Source organism: Oryza glaberrima, chromosome 4 (assembly GCF_000147395.1).
Source record: "Oryza glaberrima chromosome 4, OglaRS2, whole genome shotgun sequence".
Taxonomy (NCBI): Eukaryota; Viridiplantae; Streptophyta; class Magnoliopsida; order Poales; family Poaceae; genus Oryza; species Oryza glaberrima.
The window spans coordinates 28,308,568-28,332,821 of NC_068329.1; the positions used below are offsets into that span (position 1 = coordinate 28,308,568).

Here is a 24,254-nt window from a genome sequence, read left to right on the forward strand (position 1 = left end):
CAGTACAGCAAGGAAAAAACCTGACTAACAGCAACAACACCTACCAAAAGGAAAGCTGAAAACAGAGCCAAGATGATAATCATATGTGGACTATTGATTCAACTTGGAGCTTTCACAGTCAAGAATGTCAGTAATAAGAATTACATTCCCTGCAGGGCTCCTGAACCTTCAACTTAACGAATGAGGGGGCCTCTTCCTCAATGCATCTTCTAACAGCCTCATGAGCTTTATGGGCTTCTATGAGAGCTTCTTTGCTCATACGCAGACATTTGCCAATTTTCAGAAGGTACCCACCATAAAATTTGGCTGTATCCAGTGTAATGCACTCAAGTGACAGTAGGTAAAAGTCTGGCTTGTGACACAATGCTAATAAACTGTGGCAGGCGGCAGTAATGGAGCGTTTAGCAATGACATGGTAAACTTATACATGAACCAAACAACTGAAACAAGTGCGGGTTTCTGTTATATTAAACATTTATACTCCATACAACTCAGGCCACAAATTTATGTTATATTATACATTTATAATTACAAACTAGATAAAGTTAAATTACTTGTCTTGGCACTAAAACACATCCTTTTCACAGAAAGTAGCGAAATCACTAAATTTCGGCGATATACTGCTACACAACCAATTTTATCTCACAGTTTCTCCTTCCCAAAAAGACGGTATCTTGAGATCTACCATTTTGTTTCAATACCCAATATGACATTTCCTGCAGGGTTCCAGAAACTTATACTCAACATGTGATGGTACTTTCCCCGCGATGTATCTTTTGGCTGCATCAAAAGCTTTCCGTGCTTCCAAGATTCCTCCTTTCCTCATAGGCAAGCATTCACCCATCGTCAAAAGGTTCTTATCATAGAAGTTGGCTGTATCCAGCGTAATGCACTTAAGCGATGGTGCATTCTCAAGAATGTGACTTGTTAGCTCAATCATGCTCTTTGTAGAGTTAAAGCCAGTGATTGTCACATTCTGGAGGTTGGCATGTCTGGGGTGCAGAATTTGCCTCAAATTCGTATGTTCTCCATCAAGAATCGAATCACGCCTTTCACATCGCTGCTTTACCTGCAAAGGATAATAGTTGCTCATTAAACCTTGGTCATATCCTCCTCAGCAAGCGCGATCACTAGTGATGAATATATAAGCTTAAAACAATTTATCATGATAAGCCCACACTGAATTGGTGCTGTTGGATTCTAGTGCAATAATACCCATGAAGCACCACGGCTTTTCTAATTGGTTGCCTTAGTGCGTATTTAAGTGCTAAACTGCTGATTCAGCCACTATCTATAATCTGTTGAGAGAAACCATATGAAGAATAACTACAGCAAACTAAACCAATTTATCCTGCCAAATTTGCAGAAGTCCCCAAACTACAAGCATCAACTGAATTTTTATGCCAAAGTGACATACATGCAAGATGAAAGTCTCCAAGGCTGGGGAACCATCCAAGAAAGAAACCAGAGAAAAGAAATCATAGTTGGGAGGAAAAGCCAGTAATTCAGCAAGATAAATTTCCAATAACTTGAGGTGGAGGAACTTGATGGGCACCATTGGTGTACTGATCATCTGAAAGAAAAGAAGAGATGACTTAGGATTAATCATATGTTTCATGTGCACCTATGACATGCATATGACCAGCCTGTAATTAATTGTAGTTACAAAGCAACTGGATAGTGCATAGAAAACAATAATGCATACCTCATCAGTAGATGACACAATAAGTGATTCAACATTTGGCATAATGGATGGAAGCTCAGTACGAGCATAACAGACTGTGTTGGGTTGATTGTAACCCATCAGACGTATGTCTTTGACTTGCAGTGGATCTCCAAGAGAGATTTGTATTCCGACATCCCCATAGATAAAAGAGGAGAGTTTGGGAGCATCTATTGATATCACCTCTAGCATTTCACATTTTGTCACCTGGAGGTACTTGAGCTGCTGCATCAGGCAAGGTACCTTAAACTGGATTATGTCATTGCAATCAGAAATTACCAATCTCTCCAAAGCGAATGAATTGGAAAGGAACTGCCCTATCTCCTCCCCAGAAATATGAACTTCATATAAATGTAAGCTTGTCAAGCTTATGTTGCAACCTAGAGCCACTGTAGGATGAAAAGAACAAGAGGAGAGGAAAAGTGACTGAATTGTCCCTCCGCCTGCCTTACTTGATAGAATGGAACATGGGAAGTTGTATTCTGTCCTTTTTTTGCATAAAGACATCTCCAAGGAGAGTTCTTTGATCCCAGCTTTGATAACATGTACAAACCATTTGTCAAGAACAGCTGCATCTATGTTCGGACAGGCAAACAGTTGAAGTTTAAACACTTTGACCCCAATGCAAGAGTGGTTATTAATAATATGGTCAATTTTACTGATGGCATAGCTTTCCATGTCATCCACTTTAAGCGCTGGCTCATACAATGGCACATCTTCCGCATACAAACTAAGTTTTCTCTTAGCCAAACCTATTGTTTTGCTATTTAATACAAGGATTGGATAGCGTCTCCAGCAACGTAGAAATCCATGCGACACACAAGCAGCACGAGCGGCATCTTTCAATGGCATTAGAAAATATACATGATGCAAGATATCCTGGAAAAAAAACATGTTTGGATAATTCAACATTCAGAGAGTACTAGCAATGCACAGTTGCACACTTCACTTAGAACAAACAGAAGGACCAGCTGCTTAGTAAAATATACTTAAATTGTTACTAGTGGACAGTGGCCAACAGGTCAAGTGCTTTTTCTTAAATTTCCCTATATGCGGTACCAAAAGACTTATATAAGTGGATATGCATTTTTCTCATTGGGACATTTAACCAAACTTCATAACACACAGTACACCTTAGTCCTTATATGTGAGCAATCCACAAAAAAATTAGCATCACAGGTCATCTTCATGATAGGTAAAGCTCATATCGGGAGATAACAAATTAGCTAATGCTACAGAAGTAATCTGGTAATAATTAATTGTTCTCCTAGTAGTTTTGAAAAGACCACAACAATGATAATTTTGGAGCATGGAGTAGTAGACAATGTGCAGAGAAAGCCAAACATTAAAAAGTAACAGTACATTCGAATTCAATTTATGCACAACATTCTGAAACCTCAGTGAGATAGTTTGCTAAAACATTGTTGTTTAACACCAATTCCTACAATCTATCCCTCGAGAAAAAAAAATCTTACAATCCAAGCACACCAAAACATAGCAGTTTCAATTATACTGTAGTAGTTAACAGACTATGACATTATTAGCAATCCATACCTCTGGAAGTTTATCAAGCGGGAATTCTGGCATTATGCCTGCATAAATATCATCTTGCTGCCGCTGAGCGTCAAATATCTTTGAAGATGTGTCCAATTTGTCTAGAGATAGAGATAGAAACAACAAATTATAGACTGAATTTGCTAATGCAATTCAAGGCTTACAGACAAGAACCACTAATTTGCATAAACCAAAATAAGGTGAAGATTTGAGCACTAGACCAGACAAGAGTTAACAATTCCCTTCTCTAGATTGAGAAAACGGACATTATTATAAGCTAGCTGAAGAACCAACCAGGTTATTAAAAAGGAGCCTAAGAGCAGTTTTTCTTCTAAAAGTATGCAATACACGATAGCGGTAGAATCCAACGACGATCTCTGTATAGAAAGGTGGATCGAAAGCTGAGGGGACGGGGGAAGCATATACTTGTTTGAAGCTCACGGAGGAGCTGCATCGTCCTGCACTTGGTGGCACGGGTCTCCATGGCTCCGATTCCCCCTTGCAGTCTATATACTCCAGACGCCAGCCAGGAAGAAAGGCGATCCGGCCGTCGCCGGCGCGCGAGATTACCTCAAACGGCGGCGAATCCAGCCGCCTCTTGTATTGCTGAGAATGAAAATCCACGCGGAGGCGCTCGTGCTGTTTTTTCTTCTTTTTCGCCTCCCGAGTTCAGAATTTGAAGGATTCCCCTGCGCACCGAGATAGAGCAATCGAGAATCGCACTCGCAGAAATTCCCCCCACCCCCCCAAAAAAAAAACTCGCCGGCGGCAGCCGAGATCGGCGGCGGCGGATCTCGTGTGGGAACTCGAGAGGGCGCGGGCGCGGGCCGGCCTGGACTGTGGAGCTCCCCGGCGCTACATGCGGCGCAGTCCGCCGCAGTGGAGTGGAGAACGGAGGCGATGGGAAGGGGGATGATGAAGGAAGATGGTGGGGACACCTGACTCCTCTGATTGTTTACAGTTCGATGGAGGTGATTCATTCTGCTCCCTCCATCTTATAAAAAACCAAACTAGCATCTGATGTGACATATCTAGTACTATAAATAAATCTAGACATATGCTAGGTTCGTTTTTTATAGAACGGAGGGAGTATGTTACTATAAATCTAGACATATGCTAGCCTCCGTAAATTTTTTAAATAAGACAAATGGTCAAACATGTGAGAAAAAGTCAACGGCGTCATCTATTAAAAAACAGAAGTAGTATGACAGAAGGAGTATAAACTTATAATATCGAGAGAATCAATTTATCAATGATTTGCCAATGACTTTATATCACGTTCTACGATACGCCATCGACATTTTTTCAACTTCTGCGATTTACCATCGCCATTCGGTTAGCCTCCGTTATTACTATACAAATTTATCCAAATGACCAAAATATCCCTAAGACAAAAATTTCTAAAATTTGGACAAAAAAAATCTGAGATGTCATATTATAAACATAAGATTGTCAGGATCCCAAATTTAGCCAAAAACTTAAAATCTGAATTTTGAAAGTTTTTGTCGAAATTTTGAAAGCTTTTGTCTTAGGGGTATTTTGGTTATTTGGACAAAATTGTATAGTACTAACGAGAACTAATTGGACGACGATGGTAAATCATAAAAGTTAAGTAAAAGACCAAAAGTCAATGGCATATTGTAAAACGTGAAAAAGTCAGTGGTAAATCATAAACATGTGATACACTCAGTGACATATAATGGATTCCCTCTGTAATATTTTGGGATGGAAGTAGTCGGATAAATAAAATGAAAGAGCGTTTCGATTATCGACACCAAAATAACTTTGAATACTATTGGCTGAGTTCTAAACTTTACTTTCAAACTACAAATTTCTCATTTTTTCCAATTTCCAATAGCACATTTTCTAAACCGTTATACAATAAGTTTTGTGCAAAAAAATTCTATTTAAAATCTATGATATAACCAGAATGCAATGTGGGCCTAGTTTTTCAATGGGCTCTTTATTCGGCCCAGTAAACCACTCGTTAGAATTAGAGGCGAACTCAGCGATGCGATGGCCATGGCTTTGCCGAAGCTTGCAACCAGCCATGGCGGGTACCCTGTAATCTGTATAACCTTTAGTCACTAATTTCATTTGTTTTATGTTATACTAATAAAACCAGATAAAGCTACTGCTTTTGACACTAAACTAAAAACAATTTTGGCACAAAAATATTGCTCTTGGCATCTGAATGCAAGAATGTCCCCAAAATACCATACTTGTTCTTTACTTGGTTGTGCTGTACTGCTGTGCATTTTTACATTTCTACATTCGATTTTTCTTTTTTGCGAACAAGCAAAAAGGATTGAGCGTCAATATAGATTTCTACATTTGAATTTCTCCTCTGAAGAAACGCTATCTGGACTTCTTGAGATGTACTGTGTCAGTACCCAAAATGACAATGCCTGCAGGGTTCCAGAAACTTATACTCGACAAAGGAGGGTATTTTCCCCGCGATGTGTCTTCTGGCTGCCTCGAAAGCTCTTCGTGCTTCCAAGATCCCTCCTCTCATCATAGGATAGCATTCGCCCATGGCCAAATGGTTCTTGCCAGAGAAGTTGGCTGTATCCAGCGTAATGCACTTGAGCGATGGTGCATTCTCAAGAACGTGAGTTGTTAGCTCAATCATGCTCTTTGAAGAATTGAAGCCGGTGATCGTCACATTCTGGAGGTTGGCATGTCCGTCGTGCAGAATTCGCCTCAAATCCGTAGGTTCTCCATAAAGAATCGAATCATGCCTTTCGAACCGCTGCTCTACCTGCATAGGAATAGTAGTAGTTGCTCATTAAAACTTGGTCACGTACTCCTCATCAAGTACAGCCACTAATAGTGATTATAGAAGCTTAAAATATTTTATCATGAGAAAAGCCCAAACTGAATTGCTGCTGTTGGCTTGTGAAGCACCACAGATGTTCTCTATTTGATTGTCTTACTAGTGCGTATTTAAGTACTAAACTATTTCTAATATTGTGAGAAACTATATTAAAAATATCTACAACAAACTATACCGAATTAATTATCCTGCCAAATTTGCTAAGAGGAAGCCCCCAGAGGCCCAAACTGCAAGCATTAACAGAACTTTTATGATTTGCGGTACGCAACATTGAGAAAGTGACATACGTGCAAGATGAAAGTTTCCAAGGCAGGGGAAGCATCCAAGAAAGAAACCAGAGAAAAGAAATCATAGCTGGGAAGTGAGGCAAATAATTCTTTAAGATAAATCTCCAAGAACTTGAGGTGGAGGAACTTGCTGGGCACCACTGGCATACTGGTCATCTGAAAGAAAAGAAGAAGAGATGTCTCAGGAATTAATCGTGTTTGTTTCATGTGCACGTATGACATGCACTCAGGAATTAATCGTGTTTGTTTCATGTGCACGTATGACATGCATATCACCAGCATGTAATTAATTGTAGTTATAAAGCAACTGGATGGCACAAAGAAAACAATAATGCATACCTCATTAGGAGATGACACGATAAGTGATTCAATATTTGGCAAAATGGATGGAAGCTTGGTACGAGCATAACAGACAATGTCGGCTTCATTGTAACCCATCAGACGTATGTCCTTGACCTGCAGTGGATCTCCAAGAGAGATTTTTACTCCAACATCCCCATAGATAAACGTGGAGAGTTTTGGAGCATCTATCTCTATCACTTGTAGCATTTGACATTTTGTAACCTCGAGGTACTTGAGCTGTTGCATCAGGCAAGGTACCTTAAACTTGATTATATCACTGCAATCAGAAATTACCAATCGCTCCAAAGAGAATGAATTGGAAAGGAACTGCCCTAACTCCTCCCCACAAATATCGACTTTACATAGATGCAAGCTTGTCAAGCTTCTGTTGCAACCAAGAGTCACCGTAGGATGAAAAGCACAAGAGGACAGGAAAAGTGACCGAATTGTCCCTCCCCCTGCCTTATTGGACAGAACGGAACATGGGAAGTTGTATACTGTCCGTTTTTTCAATGAAGACATCTCCAAGGAGAGTTCTTCGATCCCAGGTTTGATAACGGTTACAAACCATTTGTCAAGAACAGCTGCACTTATGTTCGGACAGGCAAACAGTTGAAGTTTAAGCACTTTCACCCCAATGCCAGAATGGCTCTTAATAATATGGTCGATTTTACTAACAGCATAGCTTTCCATGTCATCCAAACTGAGTTTTCTCATAATCAAACCTATTGTTTTGTTATTTAATATAAGGATTGGATAGCGTCTCCAGCAACGTAGAAATCCATGTGACACACAAGCAGCACGAACAGCATCTTTCAATGGCATAAGAGAATATACACGATGCAAGATGTCCTGGAAAAAAACATGTTTGAGATACAAAATCGACACTCATCAGGACATTTAACCAAACTTGGAACAAACAGAAGAACCAGCTGCTTAGTATCTATATTTAAACTGTACTAGTGGATAGTGGCCACTACTAAATACGAACCAAATGGTTAATTGCCACACCAACTCTGGTGATTTTATATAAAGAGTACTAGAATCCACTATCAACATCGGGCATTATTGTGATCATTTTGTGCTATATGCTACAACTAGGGCCCTTTGAATCACTGCACCTAACCATACCAGCTAGGTGGACACCTAGTGCTCCTTAAATTGCATTGTTATGATCAAAAGGAGAATCCATAAGTGTGCCAAGAACAAGCGAGACAAAGAAATTGTATTTAATCAAACAAATAATTTTTGTGTATGTCAATAACTTGGACACACTTCTCACATACACAACTAACTTTTACAATCTCTTATCCATTACCATGTGTGAATTTGCCCCAAAAAGCCATGCACTTGTTAGTGCCAAATATGAGAGGTTGCAAAAATTATGGTACATATGAAAAGTGTGCATTCACTAATCTCTACTATTGGGTAGTGGCATAAACATTTTTTTCTCCTTTTCATTATGATATCCTAGTGAGTATTAATGAATCAACATGAGCACACCACATGGCTGCACAGGAAGATCAGTAATAGTTCACCCAACTCAGATAAGACGATGACTAGTTTAAATCAACCGGATAAAAGGATGTGTGGTGCAAAGAAATGCAGTTTGTTCTGCTAGTAGTACTGTAAAGGTTGTAACAATGATAATTCTGGATCATTGAGTGGTAGATAGTTTGCCCAAACATTGTTGATTTGTTGTTTAAATATGTGCTCACCACCAAATTCCTACAATCAATACCTCGAGGAAAAATAAATCCTACGATCCAAGCACACAAAGACATAGCAGTTTCAACGATAGTAATCAAAACATTCTTAGCAATCCATACCTCTGGAAGTTTATCGAGCGGGAGTTCTCGCATTATGCCAGTAGAAATATCACCTCGTCGCGGTGGTGCGTCAATTATTTTTGCAGATGCGCCCAATTCGTCTGGAGATAAAAACCAACTATTAGAGACTGAATTTGTTAATGTAATTCAGACAAGAACTGCTAATTTGAACAAACCAAAATAAAGGCTAAGATTTGAGCTTAGACCAGACGAGAGTGAACAATTGCCTTCTGTTTAGATAGCACCTTAAAAAAAACTGTAGTTTAGGTGAAGAACCAACCAGGTTATTTAAAAAAAAGAGTTGTTCTTTTTTTCAACCGCCGCCCCTCCATTAAAAAGGCGTCTCACCCAGGAAAAAAAAGGAACAGATTTTTCTTCTTCAGACATATGAAATGAACCCTAGAAACAGTGGAATCAACAATCTCTGCATAGGAATTAGATCAAAGACTTGAGGACGGGGAAGCATACTTGTTTGAAGTTCATGGAGAAGCTGCATCGTCCTGCACTTGATGGCACGAGTCTCCATGCTTCCACCCGATCGCTTCCGCTTGCCGTTCATATACTCCACCGGCAAAAAAACAAAAAAAAATGCCTGTGTTGAGAATCAAAATCCAGGGGCACTCTGTTTGATTCTCTTCTTCTTTTGCCCCCCGAGTTCAGAATTTGAAGGAATTAGCGGTTAATTACAGGCATCCTGCGTTCGAATCGGAAACCGACTCGAGAACGGAGCAATCGGGAGAGGCAAAACTGGAAAAAAAAAAAAAGAAGGCGAAAAATATCAACATGGAAAACGAATAAATAATTAAATCGAAAAAAAAACTGATTAGGGAACAAAAAGAAAATCACCTACCTGCAGCCCGCGTTGGCATCCGAGATCGGCGGCGCCGGAGCTCGGTTCTGCGCTCGTCAGGGGATGCTCGTTGTCCGGTGGATAACGACGGCGAGCGGCGGCGAGGCAATGAGGGGAGGTGGGAGTGGGACTGTGGGAGGGAGAGACACCTCTCCCTGCTGAATTTTTCACATTTTTGATCCTTTTAGAAAAAATATTTTATAAATAGATCTCAAAAAGTTTTTTAAAGATGAAAAAGTTTTTTTAAGGACCAAAAAGAGAATAAGGGTATGTTTGGTTTCCTACCATACTAAAAATATTGGTACTACCAAAATCTAGTTAAGTTTTGATAGTGTCAAAACCTTTTTGTGCTATTGGTATATTTTGATAGCAAATCAAACACTAACAAAGGGCCTGTTCACTTTGATGCCAAAAAAAAAAAATCTTACCAAATTTTGGCAATGCTAAAATTTTGGTATAGTTGCTAAAATTTTAATATCTTGCCAAAATTTTGGCATGATTTCTTATATAGTTACCAAAATTTAGCAGCAAACTAAATGTAGCCATTTTTTTGGCAACTTTACCAAAACTTGGTAAGGTTGAAAATGGCATCAAAGTGAACAGGCCCAAAATATACTATTCAAAGTACCAAACAATTTGATAGCACATATTTTAGCTTCAAACCAAAATGGCCTTAAGTTTTTCTAAAAGACCAAAAGTTTTTCTAAACTTATTCAGACACCTCTCACTGCGTGAATAATAAGTTTTTTTAAAGGACCAAAAGGTGAAAAATCAGCAGTGAGACCGACTCAGATTAAATAGGAGTTACATTTCGTACATGTTATCCAACGGCCCAGATTGCAACGTGGGCCTAGTTTAATGGGCTCTAATTCGGCTGAGGCCCATCATACGTCCCCATCTGTAAACTCACTCGTTCGTCGGAGGCGACGGCCATGGCTTCGCCGGAGCTCGCCGCCGGCGATGGCAGCTACGACTTCCACCTCCGCTCCCTCTCCGCCGCATCCAGGGACTCCGCCGCGGCCGCCGACCCCGCCTCCGACCCCAATCTCCTCGAATCCGTAAGCGCATCTCTCTGCAACCCTGGCCCCTTCCATGGTCTTCGAATCAGGGGGGGTGGGATGTGCTCACGTTTTGGCTTGTTGACTCGTGTGGGCTTTGCGGCGTGAAGGTGAGGAGGGTGTGCGAGATGTGCAAGGAGGCCAAGGGGGCCAGCGACGAGATGGTGGCCCGGGCGTTCCCTGTGATGAGCAAGCTGTTCCAGCGCTGCGCCGCCGCGCCGACCCAATCCGTGGCCTCCAGCGGCGTGCTGCTACTCGTAAGCTGTGCTTCGATTCACTGATGTGAAGTTTTTCCCCCATCTTGGCTGCAAATGGTTGTTGTTCTTACATGTTAGGTTGGAGGACGATATCGTTGCAATGTTTTGGTAGTTTTGTGAAATGTTTGCATCTTTAGGGGCGAGCTTGCTCTAATGTTAATGGTTAACCTTATGATCCCCATTTGACCCCATATAATCATTCTCTCTGGACAATTGTTGGTGAATAGAATCATTTAGATTTGATTAGTAATGTACACACATTTTTAGTCATCATATATTTGAAGAAAAACCTGTCTAATAATACATACTGTATTACTGCTCCCTACCCAGACCATTCTGCAGTTCTTCCTGGACTTTGGGGAGGCAGTCCTGCATGATGCTGATGGTAGCTTGAGGACCTTCTTCCGCACTTGCCTAAGTAGGTAATAATTTTTCTTGATGTATTGGGTATGCGATTGTTTATTTTTATTTTCCTGCTTACCCTCAATCACTTGGCTATTCTTTCTTGATGATAGGGAGTTCGCTGATCCTATTGTCGCAGAACGTACACTTGAATTCCTGATAGCAAATAAGACAAAGATCCTGAGCTCTTTTCCCACATTAATTCCACAGGTGCCATACCATATAATGTTATACAGCACTAGAATTATCAAAATATCTACATCTTATGTCAACTACCATTCTTTATATTGTCAGTTAGAATTTTTTTTGCATAAATGTAGCTCTAGGCTTCTACTGGCAAGGGCCAATGAATCAAGCATACTTCTTGAAAAGATCTCAATCCAATTTCCTCCTTTCTTTTTTGACTTTTCTGTTTTGTTCTCTTTCCAAATTACTATTTAATGATGTTAATATTTGGCAATGCTTTCGTGATGCTGTCTATGTGCAGTTTTTTCCATTGTTGCTGAAGCTAATTGCATCAAATGGTGAGAGGTATGCCATCTTAATTGCTCATGAACTCCTCACATATTTGCTGATATTTTACTGTGTAAATATGAAGAAGTTCATTTTACCTCTTTCCAGCAATGATTTGACCTATCTAACTTGGGTTTCCTTTGTTTTAGATTGGAGAGGAAGTTCTCAGAAGTGCTTCCGTTAATGATGTCAGCAGGATCTTTTCTTCCTCTCTTCCTGTCCCTTATGGATCTTCCAAGTAAGCCTTCTGATTCCAGACTTCCAGAATTTTCCTCTAGCTTCTTTAGATTGTGCAAGGCTGTAAACTTCATGATTTTAGAAGCTAATTAGCCAAGTTTATTATGATAGTGTTATTAAACTGTTGCATGTGCTGACTGCTGACATCTGGGGCACATCTCTTCCAACATGCGAGATGCATGTAATGTGTATAACATGCTGCTACTGAGGATGCTTATCCTGTACTATTATACTTTTTTTACTAATTGGTGTCATTTGTTCTATTGCTTACTCATGGAACAAAACAGTGTTAGTGGTAGCATTGGAAAAGGTGGAAAGAAGTTCTGGAACTCTCATCGGTAGTAGTATAGCTACTATACAGAAGAGTGCTGCTCCTGAGGTTGATTTCCGTAATGATTTGACCTAAAAGCTGTAAATGAAATGTCACCTATCAAAACTAATAAGCTTGCTAATCTTTTTCTATCGTACAGATGCTACTTGCACTAATGGATGAAGCATACACTGGTTCTGCTATAGAAGATGCCATTGGCAATGCAGGTTCGGATGATAGTGGTCCTCTAGACCTTGCTGACCCGATGTTCCTTGATCTTCTAAAAGATGAGAATGATGGTATTGCTGTAAGTAGTTCCTTGAAGTATGTGTTCCCTGTTCTTCAGTGAATGCCTTGATCTAGTCTTCTCATTTTCTGATGTTTTCCTCAGGCAAAACATTGGACATCTCCTACGATATCTTCAACCTTACAGGCAGCAGTTAATAGCCCACAATCGGACAGATTGAAACAGTCACTGAAAATGGCACCTCGTTTTCTTACATTATATTTTGCTACAGCATTGCGGGACGTTAACGACTGTATGTTGCCTATCTTTGTTAATTGCTATACATGCTGATGAGTGATGACCAACATATTGTTGATTTGACCCTCTACTATTTGTCGCTTCAGCACTCCTATGCGCTCTGATTCCTGTAGTTATGTCAAGATATGCAGCAATGTTCCCTGACAAAGTATACTCCTTCGAGGTAGGCAAGTGGGTGTCCTTTTCCCATTGCGTCTAATACTGCGTCTAATACTGATGAGTAGTAACTACAGTACTACGGTAAGATCATTGAAGTGCTTACTTGATGATTGAACCGAAGTGCTTACTTGCATAGGAAACTAAATTTTAGTGAGCAATTAAGAATCAATTCCTCAAGAAAACAATTGATGATACACCCATCTATTTAGATATACGGCTTATATAGTTTTTTTTTGAAGTAAAATTGTTAATTGCTAAAGCTATCCTAAAAGTTGAAATTTGTGGAACATATACATTACATTGGAGTGTCTAACGAACAAAATGGAAGAAGTAAATCATGTTTTCGATTTTTCTTCACATCATATGTACCTTCAGTACAAAAGGATGGTATATGTTCGTATGGGGATTTATGTTTGGTTATTTCCACAATTCTATATCACCCTTCAAACAAGTTCCTTGCAATAAAATTGCTGTAGGTGAGGAAAAGACTTTCAGATTTCATATTGGCTGCATTCCAGCGCTCCCCTGACATCATTGCACTGCTAAAGGTACTGGGTATACATATAACTAGACATGCATATACATGTCAATTCTCTGAACCAATATACCATGTTTGTAGCATTTCTTTTTCTGAGAGTGAATGTTGTAGCATATTTAAGCAACAAAGTAAATATCTCCTTTTTCTGGTTCCACTAAAAATTTTGCACTATAATTTCAAACCATTCTACAGAAGCCCATTACAGACAGACTTGGGGAGGCTCATGATAATCCTGCAAAGGCAAGTATATGTTTTAAGTACATTTTGATTTTATAAGTTCACCAAATTGCTAATTTTCACCTGCTCTCTTATCCTAGTTCTGATTATCTTAAATGATTAATACTCTTCTCCACATCAACTGAGTTTTCTGATCGAATGTGATTTATTTACACAGACTGAATTAGCATTGCATTTGTGTTGGGCCATTGGTGAGCATGGAGCTGGAGGAAAAAATCGCAAAGATGTAGCTCGTGAACTGTTTGAAAATTTGGAGTTGCTGTTATATGAAAATCTGGCTACCAGGTGGGCCCTGTTAAACCAGTCTTTTTTTTCTAAACTTGCATGGCATCTCTTTTGACTGGCCTCTTATCTCTTGATGTGAAGTCGTTTGGGATTAAGTCAGGACACAGGATTTGATCCTATGGGTGCATCTTCTAGAAAATCATCTCAAGCTAGGCTCCTCTGCTTTGTGGTGACTGCCATAGCAAAGCTAGCAACGTTCCATAATGAGTTGCTTCCAAGAGCACGTGTATCATTGGCCAAGGTAGGCCCTAATCCTTCCAGTTTGAGGAATATTAAGGTTTGATATATTACTGTCACCACTCATTTTCATCGTTTGAGCTTGTAACTTACTTTCGTACAGGTCGCTCGTTCCCGAACCTCGGACAGGAGAGTGTGGCAACGTGCTTGTGACTATTTAGGTCTATTGAATGAACCGGCCATTTGTTTATCTGTACTGGGACCATCCACCGCACAAGGAAATGGTCCTGGTATTGTCAACTGGAGTGAAGGAGGAACAAAGATGGTAGCTCACATTCCGTTCTACCTGTTAGCTGAACAAAAAGGTAAAAAACTCTTTTAGCAAACTTATATTGTTAAATGTGGAGTAAGCATCCTTTCATGTTTGTTACCGCACAAACATGTTTGCTAGGAACAAACTCCATATGTAAGTGATATATTTAAGAATCAAGTTGTTTTGAAAAATGCCATCCTGAGAAAACTATTAAAATGTGTTTCCGTTAATAAGCCTTTTGTAAAATGAACACACGAGTTACTCCAGAACTCAACTTGTTTTGCAGGTGCACCGATCCATGATTTTTCGTTTGACGATCTCGTCCCCATGGAATGATGTACTTTCATGAGTGCAATGGATTCGTACAATGATTCCCTCGCGGACACCATCTGTGCTGACTGCCGAGGCTTTTGGTGGTAATGTCATGAATCATGAAGATCCAAGTGGCGTCTCTTATGAGTTTATCCAGTTCATTATTCAGTCTAAAGGCGAGCTAAGTTGCTTTGGATGAGACCGTATAGTTTCTGGGAACTGAAATGTTTGTTCATGGGGTGAAGGTTATGGCAGAAGCACTCGAGTATTTCCATGTAGGGATTGTAATCAGGGCATGTACAAAGGTAGAGTCGGATATGAGCTCTACGTTATTTAGAGACTAGCATCCTACAACAGTTAGAGACAATATGGTCTCTAATCATTAATGTATCAAAATATTTTTTCTTACTTTTATTTCCTTTCTTTCACCACCATGCAACAAAATTTGCTCTAGTAAATGCTAAGAGTCGACTCTGAGCCGTTGTCATGCATAACAATCATACTCCTTTCTCTTTCCTCCATATCACCAAATTTACTTGCATGGTAATAGAGAGAGACCACTAATAAACACCGTTGTACATGACCTGTGATGTAAATAATAAGAGTAGCATAAATTTTATCAAGGAGTATTAAATTGATTGTGCTGTTTTTTGGGGGATATGCGACAATTCTGATAGAATACTGTTGAAGGCAATGAAATGCAAGTCATCTTACACAACTCTGCAACTGCTGGAAACTGAAATTAACATCGCCTTCATTGAAGCAGCAAGGAAGAACTAATAACAAGCACAGCACACACAATTTTGGATTGAAACAGCACTGATCAAACACTGAAGAGAACTAAAAGTATAAGACAAGGACACAGATCTCTATTCTGCAACTCCTACTAGCTAGCTAGGTACTGGGAAGTCTGAACAACAGAAATTACAGATCAAATTAAGGGGTTTTTTTTGTACTCCAGAAGAACCCTAAATTCATAAGGTAGCAGCATCCGAGAGGCGAACATGAAGAGGAAGTCAATACCCGAACCAACCGCCCTTGCGTAGTGGTGACACATTTTTTTGAAATTTCCCGAATTTGCGGAAAAACTAGCGAAAAATAATCCAAACTATATATGGGCACCACATGGCAAGGACAGTCTGAGGTGCGTTCTTGACTTCCCACTGATGAAAGCTCCAAAATTTTGCTGCTCCTGCACATAAACATGATCAAACTCATCAGAAATTTTACAGATATACCTCTCATTAACTGATGCAATTAATCTCGCAAGAGTTCTTAAGTAATTTGGTGCATTTGTACCTGAAATTGAAAGCACAAGAAGCTTTTGTTTGATTCAAGGACGAAGCTACTGCGGATTGCTCTCGCCGGAGACGGCCGCCTTGATGCGCTCCACCGTGCAGGCGATGAGGCTGTTCACCGTCGCCACCGACCCCAGCGAGAGCTTCGCCGTCGGGACGGAGTCCACCAATATCTGGAACGCCACCGTCAGCAGCGACCCGCCGGAGCCGACGCCGACGCCGCCGTCGCCACCTTCGTGCGCCGGCCCATCGGGCAGGATGGCGAAGCCCGACGGCAGCAGCGCGACGTAGTCCGGGTCGCCGCCGTTGAGCACGACGTTCATCGCCACCACGTCCACCGGCGCGTAGATGACGTACGACCCCGACGCGTCCGTGCAGCTCTCCTGCAGGATCAGCATGTTGCTCTGGTTCGAGTTCGAGCTCTGCAATATATATTTGTACATGAAACGGGATCGATCAATACATCGCGCATTATCGCATGCTCGTATATATCTTGCGTTTTGATCTTGGATGAATTGCTGCTTACGTTGACGCGAAGAAGTGAGACGCAGTTGCCCTGATCCCGGCCATTGGCGATGTGGGCCATTTCTTGAACGATACCGCCATTGGAGAGGATGTCCCACTGAAAATAAATTTATTTTCAAAGTTTAAGATTTTGTAATTTTTTTCGCGAACTAAGAGTTTGTAATTGTATTCTTGTTAACCTTATCATGGATTTATAGGTATTCTATCCGTTTAATATTATAAGTCGTATTGACTTCTTTTCTAGTCAAACTTTATTAAGTTAAATAAAATTTTAAAAAAACTAATAGTATATAAAACATTAAATTAGTTTCATTAAATTTAATATTGAATATATTGTGATAAAATGTGTTTGCTTTGTATTAAAAGGCTACTATGTTTTATTTTTGCAAAATTCATCTAACTTAGATAGAATAAAAAACAAAGCGACTTATTTTTTTTATGTAAAAGCGACTTATGATATAAAACAGAGGGAGTACCTCACTGCGAGAGGATTCGTCGCGGAGGAAGTCGAAGACGCGCTTGGGAGGGACGGGGAGCCAGAAGGAGGTGGCGGCGTTGAGGACGATGCCGGGGGGCCTCCCGGGGTCGTCGACGCTCTTCCTCGTCATGACGCGGACGTCTTCGGCGCCGCTGCCGGACAGCGTCGTCCACTGGTGCGCCACCGACGCCGTCACGCCGCCGCAGAAGCTCACCACCATCCTCTCCGCCAGCTTCAGCATGCTCTTCCTCCCCTCCGAACTCGTAATCACTGCAATTATATTCATTCATTCAACAAACACAATTAAATCCACTGCGTGGTTTAGTGATTGAACATATCTGAATTTTAATTTCGTTTTGGATCAAATTAAAGGGTGAAATTCGCTGCATGCTCGATCAATTACTTACCGCCGATGTCGCTGGTGGGGATGTTGCTGGCCATGACGCTAGCTAGGCGCTCGCACTGGCGGTCCAGCGTGCCGACCCACCGCCGCGCGCCGAACGCCAGCCCGGAGTTCACCAGCAGCTTGTAGATGTTGTGCACCGACCTGTCGTCCACCTCCACATGCTCCACCCACGTCACCTGATCATACAACAATTTAATCAGTTTTCCATGATTTCTGAACAGCAATATATCTTGAATTCAGAATTTCAGATTTGATTTGTGATGATGATGATGATGAGCTGATGATGGTCACCTTGGAGTAGCCATTGGGCATTTCTTGGATGAGGCAGCCTGACGGCCGGCGGCGACATTTGAGGACGGGGCTAGGGCGGAGGCTGTCCAGCGAGACGTCGACGACGGCCCATGTCCCGTCTGCGTTCTGCTTGCAGTATCTCACGAAGTAGCTCTCTCTCGTTGGCACCAGTGGCGATGGCACCTGAAACTCCACTGACATCTGCAGAGAAAACGGCCAAAACAAACACAATTTTGTCCCATTTCAGTGACCAACATGTACACACTTCGAATTCTTTGGTACTACTGAATATGACAGAAGATTCAGAAAGGAGACAAAATTTTTAAGACAAGCATGAACACATACCACTTGCAATGCACCGTTGTAGTTCCCCGCGACGCCGGTGGACAGCACCTCCAGCGTGACGGCCCTCGACACGATGTTCGAGAACACTGCCGCGTACTGATTCTGCGCAATTCACTCAAAATTTGAACGAAATTCAGACCCCAACAATCAAATAGGATCATAAAAATCACCAAACTAAAAAACATTCAGACAAGAATAGCGCACTGACTGACACAAAATTAACCAAGAGCTTACCGCGTCCATGAGGATCTCGACGAGGTTGGCGTGCGTCATGATGACGACGGCGCTGTCGCGGGACGCCTCCGACCTGAGCCCGTACTGCTTGGGGCCGAGCCCTCGGGGGAACATGCGCGCGTACTCCTCCTCGCTGAGCGTCTCCATCGCCGCCGCCGCGGCGTCGAGCGGCGGCGCGACGCTCCAGAGCGGCTCGTCCAGCTGCGCCATGCGGACCAACTCCTCCATCGCCGCCACGGCGAGCTCCACGATCATCGGCTTGTCGACCTCCGACTGCACCCCGCGCAGCAGCTCCCCGGCGCCACCGCCGCCGAACATGTCGCCCGGCACGCCGTACGGCGCCACGGGGAGGTCCAGCGGCGCCCGCGACGCCGCCGCCGCCATCGGGTTCGACAGCACCGGGAACGGCACCATCGGCTTCCCCACGTACTTCGCCGCGATCGCCGATATCCTATCGATCTGACAAGCACAACGACACGATCAGCGTGCGACGATCCATGCAATGGCGGTGTCGCCATGATCGATCGATTGTTCAGATATGGTGAAAACTACCTCTTCGCGGAGGCGGGCGTTCTCGATGCGGAGGTGGTGCTCGTCGAAGGACATCTCGCCGAGGGCGGCGGGGCCGCCGCAGTTGGGGCAGGAGGCGCTGCTCAGGGCCTCCTTGTACCGCATGTTCTCGGCCCGGAGCTTCTCGTTATCCGACCGCAGCTGCGAGTTCTCGTGCCTCTCATGCTGGTTCTGCACTCTCCCCAACACATCAAATCACACACCATTTTTACTCAAATTTCAAGCTAAAAACTTCAAAAATCTTTGCAACGGATTGACGATGACACTATGACAGTGTGTTCGTTCGTGCAAACTGTTAATTCCAATCACTGTACACGTATGCAGCTAGGTCAGCAAGGTAGGGGAAGGGTTTGACTATGGAGGACGGACGGAGGCGTAGGCCTGCAACTGCCACATTTGGCAGTGTGCAATGCAGAAGCGGACATGGGGGTGCGTGGGCAAGCCTTGTCCAGTTATAGTAATACGCCATGAATGCGTCCTGCAGGAGCTAGGTCAGAGGCTTAAATGAAGTGGTTGTGACGACGACGAGGAGGAAGAAGAAGACGACGCTCTCTCTCTTCTCTCTATCTCGCAAGCTCGCCTTCTTTCCGGCCGAAATTTTCTCAACCAGAAATCCAAAGAATCCGTTGCATTTGCACTCGCTTGCAGGTTGCAACGTCCTGATTAATTACACGTACATGTGTTTCCTAAAAAAAAAGAATTGTACTGCTACGAACACAGGTGAAAGAAAGGTGAAAATGATGAGCAGAATCAACAACTATTTGGGTGATTAATTAGGTTTTTTCACCTTCATTTGGGTGCGCTTGTTCTGGAACCAGAACTTCACTTGGAGAGGCTCCAGGCCGAGCTCCCGGCTCAGCTCCTTGCGCTGCTTATCATCTGGGTGTGGACATTCCTTGAAGAATCTGATCAGATCAGATAGATTTAGAACAGATGAACCGAGATTAATTTAATTTTATGAGTCATCAATAAATTAATAGTACGTACGAATTAATGCATCCAGGAAAATAAATTATAAGGGGAAATTTTTGAAGTTCGGTTGAACGTGTGAACGCAAAATTCGTACTACGTTCTTGAATGCTTCGTCTTCCGTTTTGTTTGGGGGAGAGTGCAAAAGAACAAAAACGGTTTTGATCAACGAGTCAACTTTATGCAGTTCGTCCAGGGGAAATGGACGGGCAAGAGAAATCAATTTGACTTCTACGCAAGCTTACATCAGTCCATGGGAAATTAATTACAGTATAATTAACCAGCTGTTCCATTTGTACTCATCTCCTCACATTAATTTCAGTAGACTAACACAGCATTTCATGCGTAATTTTCTGAATTAGAACACCCATGAATAACATTCCAAGAACAAGCTAGCTGGGGCAAAACTGAACTGAACTCAAATATCTGTCACATTTCTAGGACAATCAAACAAAGTATATACTATATGGAATCAAGAACACATAATTAATTAAGTAAATAGCTAGGAGTTGAGTGTTATTACGCTTCCATCTCCTGGATCTGATGCTGGGTGTGGCGGTGGTAGCGCTTCTTGCGCGGCCGCTGGTTGGGGTCCTGGTCGTCGACGGAGACGCGGTCGACGTTCTCGCTGCCGGACTTGCTCTCGAACTCGTCGCCGCCGAGAGGGTCGGACGCACGGCTGCGGATCATGTTGTCGCCGCTCTCCGCCGTCGTCGCCGGGATCTGGTCAAGGAGATGATGCTGCTGCTGCTGATGCTGGAACGCTTGCTGGAACTGGTGATTATCCAGCAAGTTTGGCTGCGAATTTTGGAGCAGATCGAATTAATTGAGGATTAGTATGCGTGTGCTACATAAAGAGCAAAACTTAGCTACCAATTTGGTACCACAGATTACGCCTTTACAGTAGTAGTACCTATTTATTCCGTGCGTTTCATACATGGCATATGCATTAAATAGATACTAGACAAAGTGGAGAAGTTCAAAGTTTTGTGGAAAAGATAGAAGAAAAAATTGTATGCATGAACAAAAACAACCCATATTGATAACTTTCTCATTTCTGCAAGGAAAAATCTGGTGTGTTCATACTTCATAAAAACACAGAAAAAAATTTGGGGATAAAATGGAAGATTGCTTTAAATCAGGAAGGGATGAGGAGACAAGCTAAGTGAAGAAACTTTTCTCCTTTTTTGATTCCCTTTGGTATATGCAGAAGATGTGAAAGCAAGCTTGCAAAGAGGAATAAGAAAGAAAGGGTAGCTAGATCGATATGTTTCTTCTTCAAGAGTGCCACAACACAAAGACCCAAAAAGCTTGGAAGAACAAGGAAGCAAGCAACAACAAACCTGTTGAAGATGATCTACAGGTTTCCCTCTCAATATGTGTGCAAGATCAGCTACTTGGAAAATCTCCCTCCTCTCCATAGTCCTATCTATCTATCTATCAGCTGACCTGTTCATCTGCTCCCCTTATATAGGAGTAGGGAGAGGAGTAGGCCAGTCTTAAAGAAAGGGAGGCTCTCATGTACTCTGAATCTTATGACCTAATATGTGTGAACAGCAACCACTAAGTACTGGAGATAACCTCTTTCTCTCCCCTCTATATAGCCCCCTTCTCTCTCTCTCCACAACCCTGAAACTTCTCATTTTCCAAGAAAGTGTGACTAATTATCTTCAGAAACTTCAGAACTGAATGTATTGCTTTTTTTCCCCTCTTCTAGCTTTTCATCTCAAGTAGTAACACCTCAAATTAATCAAACACAAGAAAGAGAAAGAAGACGCAAAAGGTAAAAATCTAGCACAGCAAAACGCTCAAAAGTCTTTGGATTTTTCAAGAAAATAAAAGGAAAGCAGGCCACCCCTTGAAATTAATTTCTTTTCAGCTCAAATTCCTGACAAAAGAAATTCTTTACCTGGCTGAGTGACAGTGCCGATGAGGATCCGTACGCTGCGCCGTTCCGGCCGATCATCGACGGCATATGCCTCGCCGGGATCATCATTATACTCCTATATCTCAAACCCTAATTCTTGCCCTTGCAGCTCCTTCCATTTCCACTCATGAACACGCGTATATGAGTGTGTCCCAAACCCAAAGAACACACAAAGTGCTAGCTCTAAATATGTAGGGAGATAGAATGATAGATAGATAGATATAGATATATATATCTTGCTTGCCAAGCAACGCAAACGCAAGTAGAAACAGATCTAGCACACAAGCTAGCCCAACGAACCTTGCTGCAGAGAGGAGACAGCCAGCCAGTGAGATCCAAGACAAGAACTACATGCAAATATAGAACTCTTATCTCTGCTTTGCTGTCTCTCCTACCTGCACAAAAGAAGATGTTTCACCGGGTGCAAACAACAAACTGCAAGGTACAGAGGGCTAGCGAGAGCTAGAGATCACACGGCAAGAGATCAAGGTGAGATCTTCTTGATCAGGAGGAGGAGGAGAGGAAGAAGAAGAGGAGAAGAAAAGGGGAACACAGGTGGAAGAGAATGTGGAGAGGGGGGCGAAGGAGTTATTGCCGCGGAGTGTTGAGAGGGTGCAATCGCATTTATGGAGAAGGCGTAGTGTAATTGCTAGGGGAGAGAAAGAGATGGAAGGAGAGAGAGAGAGAGAGAGAGAGACTAGTGGTGCATGGTTTCAACTTTCAATTCCAATTTTTGTTTTTATATTTCCTCAATTGAGGATATGGAGAAATTAGAGTGTCCTTTTTTGACTTATTATTTATTAACACAATGTCAAATTGACATGTAATATAGTGTTTGTACAACACTGGATTTTTGGGAGACCTCATAGCCAAGAACAATAAAACATTTTTTATACTTCCTCCAAGAAACATTTTTTTATCCAAATTTTGTTCTTATATTTCCTCAATTGAGGATATGGAGAAATTAGAGTGTCCTTTTTTACTTATTAACACAATTTCAAATTGACATGTAATATAGTATTTGTACAACATTGGATTTTTGGGAGACCTCGTAGCCAATAACAAGAAAACATTTTTTTTTATACTTCCTCTAAGAATTTTTGGTTATGTACCTCCGAGATACATGTATAGTCAGAAACTATTATATTTTTAATGAAAGTAATACATGTCATAATTAATTAACATTCCTTATTGTTACCAATTTGTCGCTTTTTTTTTTCATTTATCTGACCATGAAACAGTTGTTTGGCAATCCTACACGCAAGAGCGCATGAATAATTCACTGTTGCCCCGTAATTTATACAACGAATTATTATAAACCGGCGTAATAATTGAGTGGTGGAGAGGTAGATTTTTCACTACTGTTTAGTATAGATGCAGCGTATAGTGCGGCCCAAAGATAAGAACAAAAGAAAACAGGAAGGCACACACGTATCGTCGTAGTCTACATATATTTTGTTGACTCTCGATCGATACTGATCAGTTACTACTAGGTTAATTTATTTGTTATATAGTACACACAAATACACAATCATAGTATTGTATTTTTTGCAACTTTGTGATTAATTACATGCATATGTATAGGAGGAATGGGTCAAAAAGTATCCTGTGGAAGACCAGCTTGCTGCTGTTTCACTATGCATGCAAACTGATGCATTTTGACTCGAGTATTTTACTTATATTTTTGGGAGTCGATCGATCAGATTTTAAGGAGACACCATGCAGGGTGAAGAGATCGATGTTCTCACTGCTGTGCCCTGCGTACGTACTGTTTTCATGCCTCCACACGCCTCATGCTTGTTTGGTGTAGTCTTTCGCTCTTTCTGCACTGGAGTATATAGCCAGCCTTTCTTGCTGAGAAAAAAAAATTATGTGAAAAATTACTAGCAGAAGAAACGTGGCATGTACTCGCCATGTCCACGAATATAAATATGTTTAGGGATTTTAGCGTAAATTAAGGTTATGGTGAAATTATTTCAAGATATCCTCTTAAAGTATGGGCTCGCCGATCCCGATTCGAAACTCACCCCTCTTAACAAAATTTCAATATGAGAGCCCCTTCTCTGATATCCAACGTTTCTTTTTTACTTCACGATGCCCCGGCCTCCTGAGAGTTCACTTTATGCCGTGTTTAGTTCCAAAATAATTCTTCAAACTTCCAACTTTTCCAACACATCAAAACTTTCCTACACACCTAAATTTTCAATTTTTCCGTCACATCGTTTCAATTTCAACCAAACTTCCAATTTTGATGTGAACTAAACACATCCTTAATAAGAAATATCATGCCCAGCGATGCAAACTAGTGAGAAATAATTTCAGTGGTTAATTAGGTGGGTTAGGAAAATAATACTCAAGAAATGCTAACAAATTTTAAACACTAAAAATACGTAGGATGGAGGGAATAATACACAATTATATCATCTATACATGAGTATTGTATCTACT

The 24,254-nt window shown here is 41.6% G+C and overlaps 4 protein-coding genes across 8 annotated transcripts; 1 reads left to right on the forward strand and 3 right to left on the reverse strand.

The window, feature by feature from the left end:
* Positions 1 to 441: 441 nt before the first annotated feature.
* On the reverse strand, positions 442 to 4,239 carry LOC127771011 (uncharacterized). Of its 3 annotated transcripts, none has more exons than XM_052296803.1 (5): positions 3,704 to 4,239; positions 3,278 to 3,378; positions 1,706 to 2,602; positions 1,418 to 1,573; positions 442 to 1,069 (listed from the first exon to the last, which is right to left on the reverse strand). In XM_052296803.1, the coding sequence occupies exons 1-5, from the start codon at positions 3,759 to 3,761 to the stop codon at positions 695 to 697; spliced, it is 1,587 nt and encodes a 528-aa protein (XP_052152763.1). In that variant the 5' UTR covers positions 3,762 to 4,239; the 3' UTR covers positions 442 to 694. The 3 variants fall into 3 exon arrangements, with proteins under 3 accessions (XP_052152763.1, XP_052152765.1, XP_052152764.1); XM_052296805.1 differs by having other exon boundaries at positions 1,706 to 1,948; positions 3,704 to 4,236; XM_052296804.1 differs by having other exon boundaries at positions 1,706 to 1,972; positions 3,704 to 4,236.
* Positions 4,240 to 5,480: 1,241 nt separating this feature from the next.
* On the reverse strand, positions 5,481 to 9,590 carry LOC127771012 (uncharacterized). Its single transcript, XM_052296806.1, has 6 exons — positions 9,422 to 9,590; positions 9,040 to 9,318; positions 8,572 to 8,672; positions 6,740 to 7,594; positions 6,401 to 6,556; positions 5,481 to 6,038 (listed from the first exon to the last, which is right to left on the reverse strand). The coding sequence occupies exons 2-6, from the start codon at positions 9,128 to 9,130 to the stop codon at positions 5,664 to 5,666; spliced, it is 1,578 nt and encodes a 525-aa protein (XP_052152766.1). The 5' UTR covers positions 9,131 to 9,318; positions 9,422 to 9,590; the 3' UTR covers positions 5,481 to 5,663.
* A 703-nt stretch (positions 9,591 to 10,293) lies between these two features.
* LOC127770187 (uncharacterized) lies at positions 10,294 to 15,197 on the forward strand. The gene is made up of 16 exons (XM_052295852.1): positions 10,294 to 10,479; positions 10,590 to 10,736; positions 11,067 to 11,158; positions 11,252 to 11,348; positions 11,626 to 11,669; positions 11,801 to 11,889; positions 12,176 to 12,267; positions 12,359 to 12,505; positions 12,590 to 12,737; positions 12,829 to 12,905; positions 13,378 to 13,449; positions 13,632 to 13,679; positions 13,834 to 13,961; positions 14,043 to 14,202; positions 14,302 to 14,503; positions 14,738 to 15,197. The coding sequence occupies exons 1-16, from the start codon at positions 10,354 to 10,356 to the stop codon at positions 14,785 to 14,787; spliced, it is 1,719 nt and encodes a 572-aa protein (XP_052151812.1). The 5' UTR covers positions 10,294 to 10,353; the 3' UTR covers positions 14,788 to 15,197.
* Positions 15,198 to 15,495: 298 nt separating this feature from the next.
* LOC127770186 (homeobox-leucine zipper protein ROC2) lies at positions 15,496 to 22,408 on the reverse strand. 3 transcript variants are annotated; one of them, XM_052295850.1, is made up of 13 exons: positions 22,202 to 22,408; positions 21,789 to 22,110; positions 20,403 to 20,677; positions 19,698 to 19,815; positions 18,893 to 19,081; positions 18,341 to 18,799; positions 18,107 to 18,208; positions 17,762 to 17,962; positions 17,472 to 17,646; positions 17,063 to 17,334; positions 16,588 to 16,683; positions 16,063 to 16,483; positions 15,496 to 15,955 (listed from the first exon to the last, which is right to left on the reverse strand). In XM_052295850.1, the coding sequence occupies exons 2-12, from the start codon at positions 21,873 to 21,875 to the stop codon at positions 16,109 to 16,111; spliced, it is 2,349 nt and encodes a 782-aa protein (XP_052151810.1). In that variant the 5' UTR covers positions 21,876 to 22,110; positions 22,202 to 22,408; the 3' UTR covers positions 15,496 to 15,955; positions 16,063 to 16,108. The 3 variants fall into 3 exon arrangements, with proteins under 3 accessions (XP_052151810.1, XP_052151809.1, XP_052151811.1); XM_052295849.1 differs by having other exon boundaries at positions 21,789 to 22,408; XM_052295851.1 differs by lacking the exons at positions 21,789 to 22,110; positions 22,202 to 22,408 and adding an exon at positions 21,223 to 21,720.
* Between the last annotated feature and the right edge of the window lie 1,846 nt (positions 22,409 to 24,254).